General features: G+C 50.9%; 1 protein-coding gene across 1 annotated transcript in view; it reads left to right on the forward strand.

The window, feature by feature from the left end:
• Nucleotides 1-567: 567 nt before the first annotated feature.
• Nucleotides 568-16140, forward strand: part of LOC119444368 (centrosomal protein of 135 kDa-like) — a 31203-nt gene continuing 15630 nt past the window's right edge. The window contains exon 1 of the mRNA XM_049662498.1: nt 568-2040. Within this exon, the coding sequence (XP_049518455.1) occupies nt 568-2040 (1473 nt within the window). The remainder of the gene's footprint in view (nt 2041-16140) is intronic.

Genomic DNA, 16140 nt, shown 5'->3' on the forward strand with positions numbered 1-16140 from the left:
GAGTCTTGCCGTACAGACCTATCGCTGTCAGAGAAGAAGAAACTTCTCGCGGCCGACATGCGGTGCTTTCGATGCACCATTAAAGGCCACCGTGCAAGGGATTGCAGACGGAGAATTGTGTGCTCCGGCTGCAGAGGTCGCCATGCGTCTAGTATTTGCGACCCACACAAACTAAACCGAAAGGCCCATGAAGACGTGAAAGGCAGCAGTACGACTGTATGCGCAGCTACAACTAAGAGCAACGAAAGAAGTGACGCTTTGACGTGCGTGCTCCTACAGACTTTCCGAGCATGGGCAGTGACAGATTATTCATGCCGTTACATCAGAGGCGTGTTCGACGGAGGAAGTGAACGTACGTTCGTAACAGAAGCTCTTTCAAGGCGGTTAAAGTTGAGGTGTCTTGGCTTTGATACCATAGCAATAAACGCTTTCGCCAGTGTGAACAGTTGCACACCGAAAAGATTTCGCATCGTCGAGCTTCACCTCCGAAGTCAGCATTCCGACGTTGAAGTTGCATTGAGAGCCCTCGAGATACCCCACATTTGCCGAGACATATCAGCCAACACGATGACTCCTTCGTTCATCACATCATTCAAAGGAACCGGCCACGATATTGCCGATGAACTGATCCACCCGTCCATTGAAAGAGAAAACGGAGTAAGTGTACTAATTGGCTCAAACCAGATGTGGGCGGTGATGACAGGTGAACTCTCCAGACCGGGAAACGAGGAAACACTCATCGCTATGAACTCCAAGTTCGGATGGATCTTTCAAGGGAGCACCGAGCACTTGTCAAAGCCAATCAACTCACGAGTCATGAATCTGCAAGCAAGCCAGCCTTCTGCAGAAGATGATCAGTTGTTAAGTCGGCTGGAGTTGCTCCAGAGGGAAGTCGACAAGCTGACAGCCACAGTGGAGAACCTGTCCAAGCAGCGTGATCACTTGCTTGTGGAGAGGGACAGCCAGGCTCGCCAGCTTGCCCTGCTCACTGAAAAACTCAAGGAAAAGGATAAAGATACACAGACTGCCCACTTCACATGCCGAGCTACAGAATCACAGATTGACAAGCTGCAAGACAACCTAAACAACAAGGAGAGTGATGTTTTAAGGCTCACATGTCGAGTGAGAGAGTTGGAAACAGAAGCTGCATCAGGAGCCGAGTCCCATTCCCACCTCCTGCAAGAAAACCAGAGGCTTCATGAGAACTTTACACTTGTGGCGAAAGAGCACAAGAACATGGCATCTGACTTGGAGAATGCTGTACAACAGAAGAAAGAATTTGAACTTCAAATCCAGGAGTATGTGATCAAAGTGGCCAAAATAGAAGAGCTCCTGCGTACAAGGGATCGAGAGAGGGAGGATATTTTGGACCAGTACCGGTCCCTTATCTCGGCCAACGCTGATCTGCTGATTCAGGCCGAGCAGAGCCAGAAAGAACAAGACAGCAGTGATGCCACACTCAATAGCCTGCGTCAGCAGCTTGCACGACACATGAGTGTGACGACAGAGGAGAAGCAGAAGCTGGCTTCACTGGGAGCAACTATGGCAGCCTTGCAAGAGTCCCTGCAGCACAGCGCTGCCGAGGGAAGTCGACTGAAGGAGGAACTTCAGAAGACCTCAGACATGCGTGCAAGGCTCGTCGAGCATGTGGAATCGCTTCAGGACCAGCTCGCCAAAGAACAAACTGTTAACAATCAGATTTCTGGGTACTTGAGGCGCCTAAAGGACGATCTTTCTCTGGCACGTACCGAAACAGCTACGGCTCGCTCTGATGCAACCAGTATGGAGCGCGTGCTTGCCACATCTCGGGAGCAGCGCTGCCAGACAGACATTGCCCTCGAAAGGCTCTCTACTGAGATGGAAAACATGAAGCAGGAGGTCCAAGCAGGAGCCACGAGCAGGGCAGCCCAAAATGAAGAGGACCGGTTTCTCAGAAGCAAGCTGTCAGAGTTTGAGCATGCAGTGGAGCAGCTAAAGCAACGAAAAATCAGGGAGCAATATGCAAGGATGATTGAAGTCTACGCAGGAGAAGATGGACACGTTCGCTCTTGCAAGATAAAGCGACAAGACGGCCTCGTGACTACAAGGGCCATCCAAAGACTGTTTCCGCTTGAACTACAGGCATGACCGCACTTCGCGGCCGGGAATGTGTTGAATTTCCCGCGTTCTTCCGACAAGAAAGAAGAGGACGATGATCTGACCAGGGAGCGCGTGAGCGCGTTCGAAGGAACTAGCCTGCGTTCTTGGACGTTCTGGGCTGAGGCGGACGCTAATAAACGCTTCTCTGCGTCAGGAGTTTTTGTCGGCTGTTCCGTGTGCCACGTACTCTAACACCGTTCCAACAAATAGGAATGGATCTACTTGGGCCATTCCCAGTGACCTCTTCGCGCAACAGATGGATCGTCGTCGCTACCGACTACTTAACCCGGTACGCCGAAACCAAAGCCATTCCGCAAGCAAACTCGTATGAAGTGGCCAAGTTCTTCGTTCACCACATCGTCCTACGACATGGTGCACCTTCTGCTCTCATCACGGATCGCGGTACAGCATTTACAGCCGAACTTATGCAGGACGTTCTCCAGCTAACACATAGCTCTCACCGCAAGAGCACTGCCTATCACCCTCAAACCAATGGATTAACGGAACGTCTGAACAGAACGCTGGCTGAAATGCTCTCCATGCATGTCGACGTAGAGCACAAGATGTGGGACGAGATTTTACCCTATGTCACCTTTGCGTATAACACGGCTGTACAGGAGACTACGCAGTTTACGCCGTTAGAACTTGTATACGGGCGCCACGTCACGTCAACACTTGACGCCATGCTACCTGCGGCTGATAATAGTCCGACCAGTGAACACGTGAAAGAGTTCGTACAAAGAGCCGAAGAAGCCCGCCAGCTTGCTCGGCATCATATCCGGGAGCCAACAGCATACCGACACCCTTCGATACAACCAGGGTCGACGCGACGTCCATTACAATACCGGCGACTGCGTGTGGGTCTGGGCGCCCATCAGTCGCCGTGGACTCTCGGAAAAGTTGCTCCGCCGGTATTTCGGTCCCTACAAGGTTGCGCGCCGCCTCAGCGACGTAACCTATGAAGTCGTCCCCTGCAGTTCCGACCCCGGTTCGCTCCGTCGTCGTCCTCGCGCTGAAGTTCTTCATGTAGTACGCATGAAACCATACCATGCGCGTACGTGAACGCCCAGATGCACCTGAGGAGCTCCATTTCTTGTCATGGCTGAAAGAACTTTTTGACGCGCCCGAGACTTTCGCACGGGGTGCAATTGACCCAATGATGTGGGGCTCACGCACAGCGGGGCGGCGCGCGCAAAGGTCGGCGCCATGAAAGACGACGAAGAGCGTACGCTGCACGTTCTTCTTCTGGCCCGCCATTAAAGAGAAGCGTCTATTTTTCAAGACTCCGTCTTCGATCCACGTTACAATATACAACGACATTAGATATATACAATTAACAAAAAGCTCGAGGCGTATAAGAAAAGTGTATGTGTTAGCGATCCTTCCGTGGTACTTGCTGATTGTGAGGTGCAATTTCTGGACGCAAGAATGTGACGACAGCGTTTTGGATGGCCACTGAGCATGATGAGGTGTTTTTTGTTCATTGCATATATGTCGTCTTTCACCCAATAAAATTCAATTGTGAGTATGCGCGCGTCCTGTCCAGTTATATTTATGTTGTCCCTGTTTTTATAGCGCAGTATCCCCCTTTTACAAGATGAACATCCACCAACTAACCCACTAATCCGCTCTACTGTATCGCATAAGGTGAAGATTTCAACTATTCCACGACAGGCGGAGCTATCATCAGTCGGCGTTCCTGGAAGTGGTCTCCTGATAAACTAAGCTCATATCAACGCTCCATAGCTTCGGCAATTGCAGGAACCGGTACCCTGGCACCATAACATGACCGACGCCCTAGGAATAGGTGCGCCAGCCCATTCCATTGCATGCTCATGAAATTTCCAAAAAAGCGCGGAAAAAAATAAGACATTTGTTTTGGGATACATGAGGCTAATAGTGCTTTAGTTGGCTACACTCAAAGCCTATCCGTCGCGTATGTATGTAAAAAACACCCTTTTTCGCACTCTGCAAGGCGCGCAATAGGGGTTCCATGTATTGTTAGCGAGCTTGCTGAGGGGCTTCTGAACGTCGGGAAATAGGCATCAGGTCAAGCGGCACATGCGATCGAAACAAAACTGGTGTCAACCTTGCCCTTGGACAGGGGGTAGCTTACGAAAGCACTGCTACTTCTACGAACAGTAGGGCCTCGACCCCCGGCTGTTCCACGCGACCTAACAGTGCCGGTGTGAGGGGCCGGTGACAAGCTTTCTCGAGAAATTACTCCACAAACGGTCTTCTTTTTTCTTTTTACTTAGTCGCTCTGTTGTAAATATTTCGTTGTTACTCTATACTAACCTTTACCCCTACTCCTTTACCGCCACCTCTCCTCCACTGGTGACCGCTGTTCAGGCGTCAGCAGACTACGCTACGCAGTTACTGCGGTCCGTAGCAATTTCCTTCCCTTTCCTTTATTTATCTTTATAGGCACAAAGCAACAGTGACCATTTCAAGCTTAGAGCCTTCGTTTAGCGGGTCCGTACTTTGAAAAATGCTAAAAAATACACTTGGAAGAGAAAGAAACAAGACTTGTTGACGATCAACGACACTAAAGGTTCTGCAGTGAGCACTGGTCTACAGGCCATCTGCCGGGACGGCTTCCGAAGCAGCGGCCCGAACTCACCTGACAGCCATGCCAAAAGCGGCAGTGACGAACCACTAATTACCACCATCATCCGCATTGACGATTTTACAAAGTTTGACCGAGCTATTGTTGAAAGTATCAGTGGGGAGAAAGCCACGTCGGGAAATAGGCATCAGGTCAAGCGGCACATGCGATCGAAACAAAACTGGTGTCAACCGTGCCCTTGGACAGGGGGTAGCTTACGAAAGCACTGCTACTTCTACGAACAGTAGGGCCTCGACCCCCGGCTGTTCCACGCGACCTAACAGTGCCGGTGTGAGGGGCCGGTGATAAGCTTTCTCGAGAAATTACTCCACAAACGGTCTTCTTTTTTCTTTTTACTTAGTCGCTCTGTTGTAAATATTTCGTTGTTACTCTATACTAACCTTTACCCCTACTCCTTTACCCACCTCTCCTCCACTGGTGACCGCTGTTCAGGCGTCAGCAGACTACGCTACACAGTTACTGCGGTCCGTAGCAATTTCCTTCCCTTTCCTTTATTTATCTTTATAGGCACAAAGCAACAGTGACCATTTCAAGCTTAGAGCCTTCGTTTAGCGGGTCCGTACTTTGAAAAATGCTAAAAAATACACTTGGAAGAGAAAGAAAGAAGACTTGTTGACGATCAACGACACTCAAGGTTCTGCAGTGAGCACTGGTCTACAGGCCATCTGCCGGGACGGCTTTCGAAGCAGCGGCCCGAACTCACCTGACAGCCATGCCAAAAGCGGCAGTGACGAACCACTAATTACCACCATCATCCGCATTGACGATTTTACAAAGTTTGACCGAGCTATTGTTGAAAGTATCAGTGGGGAGAAAGCCACCACGCTCAGCAACAAAACAACAATGGTGCGAGGCACAACTCGTGAAAAGAAGAGGGGAGGGGGACTGTTCCTCAATTCGGCGGATCGCCTGTCGCCGCGTTGCAAGAGGGACATCCCGGGGCTTGCTGCGGCGGCGAAGAGCAGACTTTTTTTTTCGCTTCTTCCAAACATGACTGAGTGGCGTCGCCTGGTGGGAGAATCTGAAGTACACTCAAGATAGCGACAGCGATACCTCCACCTTAACTAGATGGCGCCACCATACTGGCGGAGGCTCGGATGCTCGGGAGCGCGTTGATGGCGCGCCTCGTCTGAATCGCATATCGTAGTCTGCGCCCGCGGACGCTGCGTTTGCAGGCACCTTACCTAGACGGCGCCACCGTACTGGCGGAGGCTCAAGTCGTCTGTCCCTGCGCACTTGCCTTATAGGGTATTTTCCGCGGCCCGATAGCAAGCGCTTGCGTGGCTCAGTGGTAGAGTATCTGGCTCCCACGCAGCGGGCGCGGGTTCGATCCCGGCGGGAAGCGGGTACTTTTTTCGCATTTTCGGCGATAGCGGTTACGGTCACCAACGGCGGAGGCGGACACCATCACGAACTGAAATGGCTATTGGAATGAGCCCATACAGCTTACGCTGTAAAAAGTCGAACGTTCGCTGTGCGGATTGTTCTCCCTGTTTCGGCCACCACTTGAATGGCCGCAACTTCGTATTCTTTCCACCGTACTTGAAGTTGCTTCTGTCTGAATACGTGTGGTGCAACCTTGTCCCAAATGTACCCATGGTCACAAAAGCAATAACATTTTCAGGAGATATCTATTTGTAGTCCCAGTTCTCCTAATGGCTCATTCTCATTTAATTGTGGACAGACTTTCGCTTGAATGTGGCAGTGTTGCCATACTTTAATTCCCAAGGATTTTCGTGAGCATATATATTCACGGGTTATGGGAACGAAATTCCATCAGATCATTTGCCGTAAAATAATTCAAGGAGGAGGAGGAGGAGGAAATAACTTTAATGAGTCCTGAGGAACCCCTCCCTACCCACTCTTTGTTTAGTGGTCGGCAGGGGTCGCGGGCCGCACCCACGTTGGGACGGGAAGCCCGTGAGCCTCCGCCCTTTCGTGAGCCCTCTGGACAGCCCGGAGCTGGGTCTGGTGGTCGTCGCTTCGCAGGGCGTCCTCCCAGTCTTCTTCTTTACGGAACATGGTGCCGCTTAACGCGGAGCATTGCCATAGCATGTGCGCTAGCGAGCAGTAAGATTCGCCACAATCCGGACATTGCGGCTCTACCTCTGGTGAATAAAAGCTTAGTCTGCCTCTCGAGGGGAACGACCCTGTCTGAAGCATTCTGAATATCGATGACTGTGGTCTATTGAGTTTAGCGTGGGGGAGCGGGAAGGCCCTCCTCGACAGCTGATAGTGCGTTGTTATTTCGTTGAAGGTGAGCAGCGGGTCTCGATGCTCCCCTCCCTCCCCGCCACTTCGCTCGCCACGATCGCAGCGGTGCGTGAGTCCTCGCGCGCGGTCGTGCGCCAGCTCGTTGGCGTTGGGAAAGTCGGGGTGCACGTCGGCCCCCATGTGGGCCGGAAACCATTTGACGATGTGATGACCCGCGGCTCCCTCGTTACCGAGGACGGCCGCCGCTTCCCGCGATATGGAGCCCGAGGCGAATGCTCTGGCCGCCGATCGCGAATCTGTGTACACGTAAGGACGTTCGGGGTCCCTCATTGCCATGGCTATTGCCACCTGTTCGGCCATTTCGGACGTTACCCCCTTGACCGATGCCGCGTTAATGATCGTACCATCCCAGCGTATCGAGACGGCCGCGTACCGGTCGCTGCGCCCATACTGGGCCGCGTCTACAAAAGCCGCCAGTCCCTGGCAGTTGGCGATCGATTTCAGCAGTGCTCGGGCCCTCGCCTTTCGGCGCCCCTCGTTGAATTGCGGGTGGACGTTTCTCGGAAGCGGTTCAACCTTGAAAGTTCCCCTGACCGACGCGCTGAGCGCGACCTTGCGTGCGTTGCACTCTGCCTCTGCATTTATACCTGCTTCTTCTAGGATGCGTCTGCCGGCCCTGGTGGTCGACAGCCGCACGACCTGTGCCTTGGTCTGTGCTTCGATGATTTCTGCTAGCGAGTTGTGGACCCCTAACCGATCGAGCCGCTCTGTGCTTGTAGTAATCGGAAGACCTAGCACCCTTTTGATGCTCTTGCGCATCAGTGTCTCTATCTTGGCCGCGTCTCTCTTGGTCCATTTTAACGCCGAGGCTACGTAATTTACGTGACTCACGAGGAAGGCGTGGTAAAGTCTGATGAGACAGCTCTCGCTGAGCCCTCCCCTGCGGTTGGTCACCCTGAGGATCAGCCGGAGCATGTTCTCCGTTTTGGACGTGAGTTTCATGACGGTTTGCGTGTTACCGCCTTTAGCCTCAATTAGCAGCCCCAGCATTCTTATAGTGTCCACTCTGGGGATCGGCTGGCCGTCGGTCGTATGTAATTTGATTGGGATTTGATCGATCGGCGTCAAATTCCTCATGCCCTGTTTCAAGGGCCTGTACAACAACAGTTCCGATTTGCTGGGTGACAGGCGGAGTCCCGCCTGTCAAAATAATTCAAGCTTTCAGCGTTTTCCTAGTGGTTCTTACTTTGTTCCAAATGCCTATTATAGGCACGTTTTCATCTATAGTCGGGTATAACTTTAGAAGACAGGAGAGGCCCCGCCCATTTGACCGAAGCGCAGCAGCCAATTCCTCCACGACTAAAGACATAGTCCCGCTCAAAAAATTGTGACTGCTTCTAAAACGCGTATTTGTCGGTATAAATAAGATTTGTGTATCTTGACGAGTGGTTTGGTAAAACTATCATGATGGAAATGCTACAGCACATGCCGGATCACGAGAGAAAAATAACTCCGTGCCTTCTACAACGCTGTGCGTCGTCTGCTACGGAGCAAGATCGACGGCACCGGGCGTGTAATTATAAAGCAGTCGCTGGCTTAATAACATAAGATTCATATATACTTTTTGTGTGTTTGCACAAGCTTATTTTTAATATGTTAGGCTTACTTTTTAATTACTATTATTTTTTTCTTTTTTTTCGCGGTTGCGAACTGCGATCTTGGGAGTTCGCGCACGATCGCGCGCGGCATTCCGTGCCGGTTTTCCGCCATGGAGCCCAGCGAGGTGACATCGGAACGAGCCTTGTGTCGCCTCGATGACCACACCACCAAGGAGCCTCGGCAAGAATAAGAGCGGCCACATCCTGAACAGCGATTAACGCAACATGATCTTCCACTGCTACACGTTTTGGCGTAACAGGCAGCCTGAACGCAGCGTGGAGGACACGAGCAAGTTTGTCGCCGACATGCTCGGTGTCAGCGAAAGGACTGTGTTCAGGGTGAGGGAGGAAGTTAAAACTTCGCATTTTTCGGGTGGCCAACTGACGACGCCCTCGCGAAAGCGCCCACGGAATGCGGTGAAGAGAAGACGCAGCGCGAAGTTTGACAGCTTCCCGTTGTGCGCGCTGAGGTCATGTGTGCACGATTTATTTCGCCGCAACGAGATACCGGCGGTCGAGAAGGAAACTATCGAGATCTCGGAGCGTATGGAACTCCCATCACTAAGGCGGTGTACTGTGCGTCGCCTGCTTGCCGAGATCGGCTTCAAGCACGAAAAGAGAAGCCTCAACTCCCTGCTTATCGACCGGGATTACATCACCGATTGGCGGAATCGCTACCTCCGTGACGTGGAGCGCTACCGGGTGGAAGGCCGAAAGATCTTCTACCTGGACGAGACATGGGTGACGGCGGGACACACTCGGTCGATCGTGTGGACAGACACCGTGGTGCAGAAGCGCGGACGCCTGTTCGCTCCAGCAAATGGCCTGACGACGGGTCTAAAACAACCTTCTGGGAAAGGTCAGCGCCTGATCGTGACGCACATCCGCAGCGAGGATGGTTTCGTCGACGGCTGCTTGGATGTATTCCGAGGCCAAAAGACAGGCGACTACCACGAGGAAATGGACGGCAATCGCTTTGAGGGCTGGTTCAATGACGTTCTGCAGAATTTGCCAGCTGGTAGCGTCATTGTTTTAGACAATGCACCTTACCATAGCCGGCGAGAAGAGAAATTGCCGACGACGGCCTGGAAGAAGGAAAAGATAAAGGAGCGGCTCACAAGCAAGAACATCACCTACGGCGAAAGGATGATAAAGACGCAGCTGCTTGACCTGGTGGCATCTTTAAAGTTATGCTTTCTGAGCTACATCGTAGACAACACAGCTGTAAGGTCCGGTTGCATTGTGCTCAGGCTCCCGCCGTACCACTGCGAATTTAATCCCATTGAGCTTGTGTGGGCGAAGGTCAAAAAAATGGCATCGCTATGGACAACAAAGACTTCAAGCTGTCCACGGTCGACGTCATCTTGAGGGAGAAAATCAAGCAGGTAACGGCGGAAGACTGGAGGAAGAGTATTCAGCATGTGATGGACTTGGAGGCAAAGTTCAGACATGATACGCCTGGGAGAACATTCAACCCATCATCATCCAGCTGGGTGAAGATGACACTGAAGAAAGCGACTCCGACTGCGAGCTGTCTGGCATTGAGCCACTCGACTAAGCATAAAGGCTTCTTATTAACGAAAGAACAGCCCTTGTTAGGGCTACCAAAATTTTGCCGGTGGGTTCGCAACAGACAACCATCCATTATGTGACCTCTCAGAGAGAGTGAGAGGTTTATTTGAAGAAAGGCAGAGAGGTCGGCTTGAGCGTTAGTTTGCTCTGGCCCGCTAATCTACACAGGGGAAGGGGGGAGGGGATAAAAAGAGCGATGAATGATGATGATAAGATTGGGTGGTGCGTATATAAATGTCCATCACGTTGAGGTCATACTAGAGCCGTGCATGAAGTCCAGTGGCTTGAAGGAAGGCTATAGTCGCTTCGATGACCACAGCTGCGCTGTTGGCGTCAGGCCAAGGACCTAAGACAATCTCGTCAGACATTAGTCTTTTAGTCACTCGCTGAATAGTTGAAATGAGGCTCTGCCGTTCTCGCGCGTACGCTGGGCATGAGCAAAATATGTGCTCAAGTGTTTCTGGCACTGGGCAGTGATCGCAGTTGGGACCAGTGTCACTGCAGCCGATGATATGTGTATAACGCCTCGTGAGTGCAACACCAAGACGAATCCGGTGTAACATACTTGTTATGCTCCTCTTCAGTTTATGAGGCATGCGGAACTTCATTTCTGGGTCCCATTTGTGCAGTCGCTTGTGTCGTCGATCAGGATTGGTCCAGTACACAAGTGTAGAGTTCCGCATAACGCACCGAAGCAGGGCATTCGTGTCTGTTCGGGAGAACGCGATGCTTACTTCTGGCGCATTATTTACAGCTATTTTAGCTTTCGCGTCTGCTTGTTCATTTCCTATCACGCCAGAGTGTGCAGGTATCCACTGAAAGATGACGTGGTGGCCGCATTTGGTCGCAATGTCGAGAAGCTCTGCGATTTCTAGAGCTAAAATATAATAAGGGACTTGTCTCATAACGCACTCAATGGCTTGAAGAGCGGGTTTGGCGTCGCAAAATAAAGTCCATATGCGAGGAGGCTCTCTTGCAAGGAATCGTTTTGCCTCGCGGATCGCAACAAGTTCTGCGGCAGTTGAAGTGGACTTGTGGTCTAATTTAAACCATCGAGCGATGGACATTTGCGGGATGACAAAGGCTGCGGCGGAGGCACATGGGGTAACAGAGCCATCGGTACACACGTGAGAAGTACCACTGTATGCTGTAAAAATGTGCGATAGGGTAAGTTGCTTAAGGCCAATTGATGAAACACAGGACTTCCTCGTAATCCCAGGGATTTGAAGTTTAACAATCGGTGTAGGCAGCACCCACGGAGGTGCACTATAGGAATGCATGGGGATGAGAATCTAAACGGCAGAATGTTCTCATGACGCAATATAGTTCTTGAAAAACTGCAGTTTGGGTGTGTGGCAGGGAGTGGTGATAAGGGATGTTGCCTATGTCGGGTCAACAAGCGTAGGTGCACTCGAAGAGGCTCGCAGAGCATATATACGTTGATGGGACAAGCCCGAGCTTCCGCAATGGTTACTTTATTTGAGGTGCAGAGTGGTAGGCCCAAGCACATGCGCAATCCTTGAGCTTGTATGCTCTCTAACGTCCGCACACAGCTGGGTCTCATGTTCGAGAGCACCGGCATGCAGTATCTTATATAACCTACGAATAGGGCTTGGTACAATTGAAGAAGAGACGATTCCGACGGGCCCCATCTTGCTCCTACCACCCGAAGCACAAGGACAAAACTCTTCAGTTTTGACTTCAGTGCAGGGACTTGCCTTGACCAGGATAGTTCACGGTCGATGGTTACACCAAGGAACTTGTGGTGTGTTACGTAAGGTATCGATGTTCCTTTAACGGCTATCGGATATTTAGTCATTTGTTTGCGCGTGAAGGCAAGCACTGCACATTTTTCAGTTGAAAGTTTGAGGCCTTGACGTCGTAAGTACGTGGCTGTAATTGTCACTGCACGTTGCAAACGTGCACGCAGTTGCGGACGCGTAGCTCCAGATGCCCATATGCATATGTCGTCGGCATATGCGCTAATCTTTACTGTGTTGGGAAGCTCAGACGCGAGTCCAATCAATGTCACATTGAAGAGAGTCGGAGTGAGAACTCCTCCTTGGGGAACACCGCACTGAATATTACAGTGACCGGTGTCTCTATCGCTTGTCGACATATATACGGTACGGCCATTGAGATAACTAATGATCCAATTATATAGTCGACCACCAATGCCTAAATCGTCAAGCGCATCAAGGATCGCATAATGCAGAACATTGTGATAGGCGCCCTTAATGTGAAGGAATACTGCCCCGACTAGTCTGCGTCGACTTCTTTCTTGTTCAACATCGGAGATCAAGTTGACCACACTGTCAATGGCAGATCGGCCTCTTCTAAACCCATGCGTAAATTGGGTAAGGCAGTTATTGCTTTCTAAGAACCACTCCAATCTAGACAGTACCATCCTTTCCATTACTTTGCCGACGCAGCTGGCTAAGACGATCGGCCTGTTGGATGAAAGTTCATTAGGGCACTTCCCTGGTTTGAGCAGTGCAATAATGCGGTTGCATTTCCAATTGGCAGGAACATTTCCTGATTCCCACGAGATGTTATAATAAGACAACAGGATTTGTCGTGCTTCTGTGCCAAGATGACGGAGTGCAGCGTACGTGATTCCGCCTGGACCTGGAGCCGATGAGCGTCGGGAGACTGAAATTGCAGCGTCAAGTACTTGCATCGGAAAAGTCACCTCGAGACGCTCATCAGGTGACGGGGGCGCTATGGTGGTAATGAGCTTCAATTTCGGTAGCCACCACAAGTTTACAGTACTCATTGGCCACCTCCAATTCGCTCCGGCCTTGATGTAGAGCCACGGCACGGAATGGGTGGCTTTGTTGTGGACCCGTCTGCAGACTTCGTACTACCCGCCAGATCATAGATAAAGGCTGTCTTGGGTCCAGAGAGCCGCAGAACGTCCGCCACCGCTGCCTGTCAAGCTTGTCGAGATGTCTAAGAACGTGTCGTTGCGCTCGGCGACTGGCTGAAAGGTCTGACGGAGACTTCGTTCTTCTGTATCGTCGTTCTGCGCGGCGGCGGATTGCACGAAGGGCCTTGTATTGTGATCGATCGCTGATCTGCGCATCGGTAGGTTAACTTGTTTCGTTGTGTCACGCAGAGAAGTAGAAATGATGTCCTCAACCTCGGATGGTGAAGGCGGGCACTGACATCTGGTTTTGATAGATGCCTTAAATAAAGTCCAGTCTGTTTGGTGTGTGCATCGTGAGGCTGAGCGGCGGAACCAGCTAAATTGGACGTATGTTGGGAGGTGGTCACTTCCATGAGTTTCTACATCCGTGGACCAACATGCAGTTGACAGATGGCTTCTGGACACAAAAGTAAGGTGAAGGCAGCTGCTGCAAGAAGTTCCACGAATGAATGTAGGTGACCCGTCGTTGAGCACACTTAGTCCCTGATAACACATGAAGTCGGCCAAATCTCTGCCACGACAGTTCACTGCAGCGCTACCCCATATGGGATGATGTGCGTTAAAGTCACCAATCACAACGTGCGGACCTCGTGCGGTATGCAGCACAAACGTCAGGTAGGAGCAGTCAATCTTCGCTCTTGGATGGATGTATCCACCAATTACAGAGAACGTTCGCCTTTTGTGTGTTATAGTCAGGCATACGTAATCATTCGTAGTATGCGGCGTGATGTCTTGTCTGAAGTACGTCAGATCGCGGCGTATACAAACTAGTACTTTGCTTGCCCGTTGGTCGCTGCGAGACCATTCCTGGATATACCCAGAGTTACGGAACGTGGAATCCATGTTTGGCTCGCATATAACAATAACTGGAAATTGGTACTTAAACAAACGCTGTCTGAAATCCGGCAGACGACCACGTAGACCTCTGGCGTTCCATTGCATAACAAGCGACTGACGTATGCGTTCCTCAAACATCAATGCCATATTCGCTTATTGAAGAAACACTAGAAGTGGCTCCAACACCTCAAGTGGCTGTACAGCAGCCTTAGCAGCCGGGCTGTTTAGGTTGCCAAGGATCTTGCGCATCGAACCCATGAAATTTTTTAACATAGCCTTGACGTCAACATCATCCGTCTCGGTTCTCTTCATTGCAAGCAGCAGCACTGTGCGACGGGGGCGTACACTTGGGTCTCGCCGGTAACGATGGCCATTCTGCCTTCGATGTATTCGGGGCTAATGACTGGTGACCTTGCGCTTTCGCGTTCTGTAAGGGCATTGAAGTACGCGTGTCTTCATTTCTGGCATGCCGGTGCTCTCGAACATGAGACCCAGCTGTGTGCGGACGTTAGAGAGCATATACAAGCTCAAGGATTGCGCACGTGCTTGGGCCTACCACTCTGCACCTCAATTAATGTAACCATTTCGGAAGCTCGGGCTTGTCCCATCAACGTATATATGTTCTGCGAACCTCTTCGAGTACACCTACGCTTGTTGACCCGACATTAGCAACATCCCCTATCAGCACTCCCTGCCACACACCCAAACTGCAGTTTTTCAAGAACTATATTGCGTCATGAGAACATTCTGCCGTTTAGATTCTCTTCCCCCTGCATTCCTAGTGCACCTCCGTGGGTCCTGCCTAAACCGCTTGTTAAACTTCAAATCCCTGGGATTACGAGGAAGTCCTGTGTTTCATCAATTGGCCTTAAGCAACTTACCCTATCGCACATTTTTACAGCATACAGTGGTACTTCTCAGTCCAGGGGCGGATCCAGGTTTTTTCTGAGGGGGGGGTCAGCTTCTGTCGATAATGATGATGATGATAGTAGCCTTTATCATTTACCGAAACTCACCGTTTCTGCTCACGACAAACCCGCGTTTTATACGGCTAGAGCAACACCTGTAGCCCGCCGTGGTGGCTCAGTCAGCTGAGGCGTTGTGCTGCTTAGCACGAGATCGCGCGATCGAATCCCGGCCGCGGCGGCCGCATTTCGATGGAGGCGAAATGCAAAAACGCCCGTGTGCTTGCGCTGTAGTGCACGTTAAAGAACCTCAGGTGGTCAAAATTAATCCGGAGTCCTCCACTACTGCGTGCCTCATAATCAGAACTGGTTTTGGCACGTAAAACCCCAGAAAGAGGAATAAGCCCTATAGCGAAGCCAGGCATCGGTTTCTCCGAGCTTATAGGAAAAGGACGTTACCCAATACAGCCATGTGCTTGGCGGCTGTGCCTGATAATACAGGTTGTTCAAAACTAAGCTTTATGGGTTTCTTAAAATTAGGCACTGGGAGGCACGCGAAGACCACCTGTGCAAATATGTGGCCAGGGTGGCACAAAGTCAGATGATAATTATCGCTGTGAGCAGCCCAATTAACTAAAATTGAACAATTATTTTTTGTGGACTGCAGTAAGTGGGCATGTTTGTATTAAAAACTTAGAGGCAGTCGTGTTTCTACACAGTATCAGTCGGAAGAATTATTCTAGCGTGTTCGTGCTCCGAGATATCCGACTCCACATTTCAATTGTACTGCGCAGAGTTATCGACTCGACGCGAGAGCGGTTTATGCTTTGCGTTGCTGTGGAAGGGAGGCATTTTGAATATTTTTGGGGCATTCACATCTTGATGGGTGAAGTGTTGTCATGAGATTTGTGCACGACAACACCAAATTTAAAGCGCCAGCATGAAATATTCGTTAGCATAGCTAAAAAGGTTTCTGCTGTTGATGGTGCAGTTGTTGCTTTTGATTTCAGTAAAAGTTACAATACTTGGAAATCAGCAGTCACTTTATTTTCGTAGCCCAGGCAAGGACCATGCCCGGTCGCCTAGTCACCATTACGCACGCGCACTGCCCTCCGGCTTCTCCGCTCGCGCCATTATCTCGGCATGGCAGCTGCCGCCATCTTTACAGGCTGCGCGGTCGCGTGTTACGACAGCGGTTCCGGGTTCTTCGATTTTTTTTTATTTCGCCAGCCGTGAGGGGAAGGGGGGCAGTAATTA

The sequence above is a fragment of the Dermacentor silvarum genome, chromosome 1 (assembly GCF_013339745.2).
Source record: "Dermacentor silvarum isolate Dsil-2018 chromosome 1, BIME_Dsil_1.4, whole genome shotgun sequence".
NCBI lineage: Eukaryota > Metazoa > Arthropoda > Arachnida > Ixodida > Ixodidae > Dermacentor > Dermacentor silvarum.